The 10,221-nt window shown below is 45.0% G+C and overlaps 1 protein-coding gene across 1 annotated transcript in view; it reads right to left on the minus strand.

The window, feature by feature from the left end:
• Positions 1-2,436: 2,436 nt before the first annotated feature.
• The window catches only part of MYD88 (MYD88 innate immune signal transduction adaptor), a 10,382-nt gene continuing 2,597 nt past the window's right edge, over positions 2,437-10,221 (minus strand). The window contains exons 2-5 of the mRNA XM_057365422.1: positions 7,574-7,705; positions 5,795-5,975; positions 5,175-5,266; positions 2,437-3,609 (exon numbers count right to left, since the gene is read on the minus strand). Of these exons, the coding sequence (XP_057221405.1) occupies positions 3,455-3,609; positions 5,175-5,266; positions 5,795-5,975; positions 7,574-7,705 (560 nt within the window). The 3' untranslated portion in view covers positions 2,437-3,454. The remainder of the gene's footprint in view (positions 3,610-5,174; positions 5,267-5,794; positions 5,976-7,573; positions 7,706-10,221) is intronic.

The following is a 10,221-nucleotide window of genomic DNA, read 5'->3' on the forward strand; positions in this document are numbered from 1 at the left end:
AGCTCGGCCTTGACCTCCAGGAATTCCTTCCAACCAACACTTCTGTGATTCAGTGATCCTTCATCTTTTCCTGCAGCAGGGCCTTGGCCTGACAGCTGCTGGGTTTGTAAGTTATTTCCCTGGCTTGGACCGACTCAGAGCCAAAGGAAATAAAGCTGGCACAATCCCCTGGATCGCTGTGCTGTAATAATCCCTGCTGGGGCCTCCAGAAAGGGTGTGGAACAGGAGCAGCATCCCAGCAGAGCCCTGGCTCCATCCCCTCCAGCCTGATGGGCACCAGGGCTGAAGAAATCCAGGATGGCAACACAGATCACAAAACAAAAAACAAGACTTGGAGAGGAACCACGTCAGAAGTACAATTCTTTGACAAACTTTCCTCCTAGCATGACATAACTCTATTTTTCTTTCTCCCAGATACAGCCAACCACTTCCTCTGATGAAGTTATTTAGCCAAAACATTAAAAGAAAATAAAGAACTATCCTATCATTCTTCACTTAAACTTCATTTTGAGATAGTTTTATTCTTCGATGCCCACAAAGCAGATCCAGCCTGCTGGGTTTTTATTCTTTATTTTAAAATGTTTTCAAAAGTAGCAAAAGTTTGGATTTTTGCGGAGAAAAAGAGAAACATTGTCTATTTTCAGAATGGCTATACTATACACATGGATGCTTTTCCCCTTCATATCAGCTCACAAAATGAATATAAATATATATGTCTGTATACAAAAATAAATGATTTGGCTCTAACAGACTCAACTAAGATAATTTCAGTGAGGGACAGAGACAAAATAGAAAAAAAACTTGTAGCATCACCATTTTACAAATCCCTTTTTTAAAGGTGTTAAAAAATTTTGACCTTCCACTGAGCATGAAAGAGGGGAGGAGAACTCCAAATGCCACTGAAATGGGCAAATGGCTCACAATAACTACATTTTGCATCATTCACAATGTCACACTTCAAATTATTGTGACAAGGTAGATATGAAAGTGTCAGAAGTGCATAAACTGGGCTTTACACAGAAGAGGATATATGTTTAAAGCATATTTTATGTTTTAGGGCTCTAACCTCACTTCACCCCAAAATAATTATTTTTRCCCTRTAAGATAATTTGTAGYTTGTAATAAAGTAACAGCCCCACAGCTGTTAAGACTTTTCCAGCATCCAAATCAAGCAGAGAGAAGGGCCAGGGCACCACAAGCAGGGGGGTAACAAGATCCCAACATCTTTCACCACTGAGTGGAATATGCCATGTTTCTATTGAATGTCAGAAAAATTAGAAATTGAGTTCTTCTTCTGCTTTCCCTTCCAGAACCAGCGCTTTTCCTGTTGGACGATCACCAAATCATCTATTACAAACATCATCATTTTTCCTGCTGTTATTTTCCCCTCATTTGCAACGTTCTGGTTGTCCCAAACCATCAGGACTCAGAAGACACTGCACGAAGTTCAAGCTGCCAAAATTCTCCCTGTTTTTGGAATGGCCTCCTCAGAAGGGGAGCCCGGGGCAGAGGGGGAGAACCCACTTGTCTTTTTTCCATGCCAGGCAGAGGTCAGTGGCCACATCCAGGCCGTCTCCCCCCATCCTACCCGTATTCCTGCACAGGGTGCGAGCGTGGGCCATGGCCTCCCTCTAGCGTTCACAGCACAGGCTCTGCCTCAGCTCCACCCGAACCAGCCACCAGAGCCCTKCCAGCTCTCCAGGCAGGACGGATCTGGTTTGGTCCTGCGAGTAATGACCCATAATTGATGTTTATAGACTCTCCAGAGAATGAGAATTCACCGAGCCCTGGAGCGCCTGGGGATCAAGCTCCTGAAGCTCTTCTATAATTAACATTTAATGATTATGCAGAAAGCCCGAGGCAAGCAGCTGTCTCCACTTCTGCAGGAGAGGCCCGAGGGCAATAGGACATGAAGACAAACAATTCAGAAACCCCTCATCAACTTAAGTTTCTTTCTCCCGTGCCCACAGACTTCTCACTTGTTCTAGCAAGACAGGAAGGTGCAAATGTCACCTTGGCACGATGGCAGCATTTATTTTTGTATGAGAAACACCCAGCTCGTGGGTCTATCCAAAAACGGCTCCTGCTGCCAACGTGATGTGCGTGATTGAGCTTCACCATGTTCAGGTCAAGGGCTGCTGCTGTCAGCTGGGAGGAACCAGCAGCAGCACCTGGACAGGATTTGGCAGCATCCCTGGTAAGGGATCATTCACTGACAAGGAGTGTGAGGGAGAGGCAGGAGCGCATTGCTGTCTGTGCCTCAGCCCTGGTAATGCTTTAAAACAAAGCTAAAATTGAAAAAAAATCATATCCAGATGCAACCTTAAAAATGTAAACTAGTAAAACATTAWGCTGTAAAATCAACATGAGTCAGTGGCTGAAGTAATGAACAAAGGGGCAGAGTTCAAGCAACTGCGGACACATAAGCAAGATTCCTCTCTTCCCCAATTTAAAAAGTAAATATTTACTGTAAATCTGTTTAATACACCRATGGATCGCTTTAAACACTCCTTTGGGCAGAACTCCTGACCTCCACCCTGGAGCACTGATGAGATCCACTCTAGTCAYGGGCAGGATTCAAGGCCAAGTCTAACAAGCAGAGCAGTCTCGACATTGCTGCAAGCCTTAGCCACAGAAATACAGTAATTATTGTGGCAGTTAATTAAATKAGTCTCTTTCCTATTAATGTAACATTTGCCTTCATATTTTAAATAGCCCAAATGTCAATTTAATGTACTCCTTATTCAGTGTTTAGCCCTGTGCCTTTGAGGCATCCCAAAAGCTGCTGTGTTTTGGAAGGYTTTTAAAGGTGAAAGGATTTAGATCTGGACCCACTCAGGTGCAGATCTTGGTCAAGTCAATGAGCAACAGCAGCTCCTGCTTTGTGTAGTAAGGACTGTCACTGAAAAGACATTTTATAAGACTGAATTTCTCCTGAAGGGAAAGTAAAAATTTAGTAATATCAAGGAATATTCAATGCTAGTATAAAGTCACTGAATCAAATGTGACCTGAATAGACAGACCTGTCCAACATGGTAAAATTCCCACCAAGCCTCCATGTTACTGTAGCTTTTAAAACATAGACAAAGCCTGAAGTTTGAGGCTCTGAGGCCTTGTGAATGCTTACAACAGATACTTGCTAATGCTTCCTGGATCAGACAGGAAATCTCTTTAACTATGTATTTTCAGTATTTTTAGTGGAAGGGCTTACTCCACAAATGCTGGATGCTGCTGCTCAATGACTTGACCCAGAACACCAACACAGTTGCTTTATTTCCCCTCTGAGTTGCAAAGAAGTGCTGGAAAAAGTTCTTTGTTCCCAGTTGCAGGCTCCAAGCATGGATTGCAAGGATCCAGGTTCTGAAGTGGTGGAAGACCCTGTGTCAATGACACCCCTGGCCCGAAGGCACTGCCAGGACAGCTTACAAGAGTTCCCAGCTCTCAGGACTTTGCATCAGGGCAGCATGAGGGATTTTGCCAGTCTCGTCCAGAACCATTTTTTAGTGCAAGGATTGGTGTAGTCACAAATCGTAATGAACCGTAAGATACTTGGAAACTCATTCTTCATGGATTTGTACTTGACTGGAATCAGCCGTTTGTGACGAGCACCTGAAAGACAGGTCACACAGGCAGATGGTTACACAGAGCCACAGGCAGATCCCACATCCATTTCCTCCCCACCACAGCACACATATCACAGGATCCAGCTTTGCTCCTGACTGTGCATCATCTCATCATGTTGCAACCAGCTCTCACCCCAGAGAACAAGTCTCTGAATCCTGATTTACTCAGGCTGCAGATGTTSCCCAACAAATCCCCTGCTAACATGAATTGCTGTTTTTGAGACACCACGAGATGAGAACACCCTTGTTGTGACTGCTGCTGCTTGAAGGAGCGGCTCTTCCACAGAGGAATTTCTCYTCTTGTAGTTCTCCACAGGGACACCTGCAAGCACTGTGCCCAGCGCAAGTGATGACACCAAGATCGGGATGAGGCAAATAACCAAGATTTCTTAACTGCAGCAGATACTAGAGTAATCCATGGAGCTCCCAGAGCCTGCCACCAAACCCTTCTGTGCATTAGTAACACACAAACAGGTAATGCTGTGACTTCTCTAAGCCTGTACTTACACCATGTTCTCACTGGCAGAGCTCAGGTCATTCCATACAGATGGAACTTCTTTTCCTGTTCTAATGGAACATGTGATGCCCACAGAAACTRGTGAAGAACTAAAAGGACTTTTCTACAAATCTTGATGACTGGGGACTGAGGGTGTTCAATGGATTAACTGATATCATATGAAATTAGTGTGTCAAGGAAGATTAAGTGAATTCCTGGCTCTACCACTGGTTCTGACCACTGGCTTGCCATTTATAATATCACGTCAGATGCCTCATCTAGAAAAGAGACTTTACATCCAGAAACTCTTCCCAATTCTACATACCCTTCATACTATCAGGCTGGACTGCACTTACTCCGCAGCAACACAGACAACTGTAGAACAACTAGTGGCTAAAGAAGAGCAATCAGAGCAGACCTGGGAGAAGTAAATTGGTGGCTYTTCAATTCAGGACAAAATACGTAAAAAATTTCCCAGCTTAAGTTGAACATTCATTCCATATTTTGTTTACCTATCCACAATACTCAAGGATCTCTGTAAGAATAATAAAACAGAATGGGTTGGGTTGGAAGGGCCCTTAAAGATCATGTTGTTCCAACCCCCCTGCTATGGGCAGGGACACCCTCCACTAGACCAGGTTGCTCAGAGTGCCTCCCAGCCTGGCCTTGAAATTTGCACGTTTGTTACCTGCCACCTTTTTCCCAGCTTTACTCACATCCTAGGATTTATTATACTACTTGCCTCTTTAGCAGCAAATTTTCCTGTATAGATCGGGAAGCCTTTCACAAGGCTGGCATGCAGCTCTGACATTTCTGGAGCAGGCAGCATTATCCCACTGACAGCTGGAGCACTGCAGCACAGGCAGCTTCTCGCTCRCAGCCACGTGAGGAAGGTCAAGAGCAGGGCAAGGGACTGAGCCCAAGCCCCTATTTGCACAACCAAATTATGAAGCCCCTGTTAGTTCCAGTGGTACACTGCCCACTGACCTCAGCTGGAGCTTTAGATGTCACTGTAATAACGTGCAATTGTAAATGGGACATTTGTGAGATCTTACCCGGGGAAAGACTAAGAGCAAATTTGGTTTGGAAATCACATTCATCGCTTTCCAGGTAGTCATCTGAAACGACAACCACCATCCTCCGACACCTGGAGATGAAGCAGGGGAGAAAAAAAATAAAATGTCAAAGGAGATAGTTCTCATTCCCACAAATACAAGCRTGTACTGCTCTGAATTGCTCCAGTGGAGAAGGACCTGGCTGTGTTCCAGCAGGAATTAACTGCAGAGCAGGAACAACTGACAGATACACAGCAATGTTACATACAAAAACCTGATTACAGATACACACTCATATACCAAAAATAGGGGCAATAGCGAAGTCCAGACTGTCTGTGCAACCTTTATGGCATCCTGTGTCTATATGTGACACAAAAGGCCAAGAAAAATGATTGAACATAAGTACCATCATCACAATGGCACCTCCCTTGTGAACACGAAGCGACATATYGTAAATGCTCGATTCATCCTTCTTGAGCCAAGAGCGTAAAACAAACCCCATGAAGGCATTCTTGTGGATTTTTGCTGTTTCACTGGCACCACGCTGCAGACATCACTGTAAAATGAATGTAATGTTCCACTACACTCACAGCTGGCCCCAACAGCCACGGGTCACTTACCTCCTCTCTATAAGTTCTCCGCTGATGGACCACACACAGGTTCCTGGCAAGACATCCCGATCAAATACACAGAGCTTCAGTTTGAACTGTGTTTGCTCCAGCTCCCTGATCATCTCCTGGACAAACTGAAGGTCTTTCTGACAGTAGCAGATGAAGGCATCAAATATCTCTGTTCCGCTCCCTGAAACCATTAAAAATGTAGCTGTCATCTTTTACTATACATGAAGCTCATTCCCGTAGTGAACTTTCAAGAGCTCCCACAGACTTCAACTCAAACAGAATCAGGAGTCTAACTGAAAAGCTCTGGCCAAACTTGCAAAGGTAATTTAGCATTTTATTAGATGAGCTGYCTGCCCTTCAGCCCGGAGTCCTGTCCTTAACAGGGCTGGCAGGAGGTGACACACATCAGTGCCCTGACYGCTGTCACTGGCCAGGCTGTTCACATACACCCACGTTGGCTGGCAGGGGTCAGAGAAAGGGAGCTGAGATGCAGACAGGCAAAATCTGTGCAGGCAATAACATGGAGCCTGGGAATAGCTGGAGGGAGAAGAGTACCCCAGAGGATGCAACTCAGAGCCCGAAGCTCTGGGATTTCACAGAGTTTCACATCTAAAATATCCTTGTGGCTCTGGGTCCTTTTTCTCTAGTTCAGGTTACAGAGATTCAAATTTCCCAACCAAAACATTTGTTCATCCAGCAATGTCCTGCCATCTGCTGTCCATGGAGCTATGGGGTGAGCCTTGAAATTTGGAATCTGTCATTTCTATGGCTAAGATGTCAAACCTGGGTACTTGAAGCAATATCCTAATGGGCCTGTTTTCTAATTATATTAATGGCTGGCAGCTCTTGTTTATTTAGCAGTTATCCAAATATTAAAGTGCTGCATTTTAAGGGCAATGTCTCTCATAATTAAGTGCCTTAATACTGCTGGATAGTTTCCAACTGTGGTTTTTTTCATATCAATGTCACTACAGATATATTCAATTTTTTATGCAAGTTAAAGCCTACCACAGTGAAAAAATAGGTCAGGCTCTAAAAGCTGCTGAGGAAAGTATCAACCCAGCAGGCAGATCCAGCCCAAGAAGCATCCAGTGAAGCAGAAGSGGAATGTCTGCCAGGTCAGTCAGACTGAGGGTACTGCTGCAGGGGCAYGGCGCTAACTTGGGGGGGTCATATCAGGAAAAGCTGCTGCATACAAGCACCAGAATATTGGTCTGTGGACATTTGGGGAGGGTTAAGGATGTCCACACATGCAGCAAAGGTGGCCACCCAAAGTCAGACTGGCCAGCTCACACGTGGCTGCGCACGCAGAGCTGCACGCACAGCAGTGCACACACAGAACCTGTTTCCTCTCTCCACCCASTTCACCCCAGCCCTACTTCAAACCTACTTCCTTTTCATTCAAGGTGGTTCCACTTGACAAAGACAGGGCAGGGAAATCACCTCTGACATCTTTCCCCCTGCCCACTCCCTGAGCTTTCAGCAGCTGATGCTCTGGGCCTGGCTGGGCTAAGGGACATTTTTCTGGGAAATCCCCTCTCATGTGTGTCCAGTGGCTCTGTGCCAGCCTGTTCCTGGGTACAATGTTCCTCAGGGTTTCTTTCCCTCTCTGCTCTAAAAAACAGGAAAAATAAAGATGCCCAGTGACTACCAGCCAAAGCATTCTGGGCTGGGTTATGAAAAGCTGTGGGAATAMTGAAAGCAAACAGGTTTTCCACACTTCCCATGGAGAAGGCAATTCCAACACGAGGAATCAGGTAGCAGAGCATGGGCTCTTACCATATGGATCATCCCTGATGGTGATGCCCATCAGTTCCAACGTCTTCGGCACGCTGCTGTCCACTGCTGGCACTTGGAGAGGCTGGTTGGCCTCTTCCTGCTTCCTCTGCAAGTACTTCTTACAGTCCTCCTCTGCAAAAACAAACAAGCAGGGMAAGAGGCCCCTGTGACTCTTAAACCCCCCAGTGGGTTTACACTGCTGGACTTCATTAAAACGTCATTAGGAATAGCTATTTCATGGACCAAGGATGTTAGAGGGGAACACCCTGTCTGTTTTTTTTGGCATGTAGAATTTCTCTCAGCTCTTTCTGCACCTTTTGATGYTGCCTCCACAACCTCCTCTGGCAGTTAATTCCTGAAAATCACTCTTGATTTTTAAAGAAATACTTTTTTTACTTGTTTTACTCCTCCTGTTACCCTTAGTTCTACTATATTACAGTACACTTTAACAGCTGGCATGAAGTACAAAGCAGGTTCAACTCTGCTGTCTGCTCTCACTGTTCTGCATTTCAGAGCATTTGAAGCCACAAAATAGCTGGGGAGGATTCTCAATTAGAGGTTTTCATGGCATTGGTCTTTTTGCCCATGTAAAAAGACGTAAGGCAAGAAGAAATGGCCTCAGGTTGCACCAGGGGAGGTTTAGATTGGGTATTAGGGAKCAATTCTTCACTGAAAGGCTGGTCAGGCAATGGAACAGACTGCCCAGGGCAGTGGTGGAGTCACCATCCCTGGAAGGATTTAAAAGATCTGTAGATGTGGCACTTGGGGACAAGATTTAGAGGTGGCTTTGGCAGTGCTGGTTAWTGGTCCTGGAGGTCCTTAGCAATTCTCTGGAGACACGCAGGAGCTGATTCACACCCCCAGCCTTTGCCAGCCAGGACAATTGCAGATGACAATGATTATCTACATTTACCACATTCAGGAGGACCATGTCAAATTTTGAGGAGCCCCTGAAGCAGTTTTTAGGTTGTTGAGCAATAAGGGATCCCCTTATCCCTAGAAGAGTAGATGTGCACCCCACTCTGGGATAACTGAAGGGCAAAGACCTGTCACAGTCGCTGCTGTGAACTTCCTAATCAGGACAGTGATGGACACAGATCTATTACAAACAGACTTGGTTTTAAAAATAGATCATAAATCTAAATGTGAAGTCTTTGGAGAAAYGACAAAAAACTCTGCAGCCTCTGCTACTCTGCAATTACAGAAGAACTGAAAGYAAAAGGAGATTTGAAAACAGGAATTAAGAAAAAGATGAAACTCCCTAGAGCCTTTGCTTTTACTTAAGATTAAAAAAAAAAAAAAAGTGTTAATCAGTACTGATCATTCAGAGGGTTCAGCTGGCACTGCTGCAACAGCAGTGTAAAGGATCCCTTGGAAGTGCAGGATGAAGGTGGGAGCCCAGTGAGTCCTCCTGTAACACAATCTGGCACGAGCAGGTCTGCAGCAGGCCCAGCTTGAGCCCCCATYCCCTGCTTCTCTCTCAGCTTTGCATCTCATTACTGGATTATCTCCARTCTAATGAGGCTCAGATCTGATCAAAGCTTTTCCTGAGGCTGAGACATTCCCAATCTGCCTTTCTCCTCCCCTCTGCCTCCCCAGTCCTGCARAGGGAAGAACCAGCCACATTCTTTACCATCCAGAAGGTTCCARTTTCAGGTCTTTCCTCACTAAAGCCCTAGCTCAGGTCCCATCTCTCTGCCAGCGGCCTGTTGCATGAGGTGTGTCAGCTAAGTCAGTATCTTTGAAATTGTGATTCAAGTCACTTTGAAGTTGCCAACGAGTTCAGCAGTCCCAGAGGAACGACTGGCACAAAGCCACCACCTTAAGTGTGCCTTGATTCCCTTGGGAGMCAGGTTCCCAATCCAAAATACTGCTGAATAGGCAAGAACAGACAATTATTTAACAGCATTGCATAGTGCTCAATACAGAAATATTCATTTTCAGTGCATTTGTTTTAAGTCTTCTCTCCTTGCCTYTGATTTGGAATGGATCAGTCCCCAGCTGGAAACAGCACTTGRTTGTACAGGTTAATGGGAATGAAGAAGGATCAGGGATAGCTTTGAGACCATAAAGGATGCTAAATGATACAACCAAGTAGCAAGAAACCCCTCCAAGCTGAGTTGTCCCACTCCACCAAGTGGAGCTTTACATTCCTCTGGCAATCAGACAAATTCCCAAAGAATTGGAAAGAAAAGAACAGAAACATGAAATCTAAAGTGCAAAATGAGCAGCATGATGAGAACACAGAGAAAACAGATTCAATAACTGTCACCCAGGAAAGAAGCAGTTTTGTAACAGGTCAGGGAAGAAACAAAAATCATTGAGTTTGAGCAGGAAATAGTGTAAATGTATCAAAGCAAAAGACTTCACATCCCTAAAGATGATTCCACAGCAAAATAAACTGCTGAGGAGGATCACAGTTAGGGCAGAGCAGCTGGGACATCAATAGTGATATCTTCAGATTCTTAGCTGGATCCCACTGCAGCAGTCCCAATTGTAAACAAAGATGCCCCTGGCATCAGGAAATACCATGCACAAGAGTGCATGAAACCTTTTCCTTTCCTTTCCTTTCCTTTCCTTTCCTTTCCTTTCCTTTCCTTTCCTTTCCTTTCCTTTCCTTTCCTTTCCTTTCCTTTCCTTTCCTTTCC

The sequence above is a fragment of the Malurus melanocephalus genome, unplaced genomic scaffold, assembly GCF_030028575.1.
Source record: "Malurus melanocephalus ecotype Western Australia unplaced genomic scaffold, MMel_1.1 scaffold_52, whole genome shotgun sequence".
In the NCBI taxonomy this organism is placed as follows: Eukaryota; Metazoa; Chordata; class Aves; order Passeriformes; family Maluridae; genus Malurus; species Malurus melanocephalus.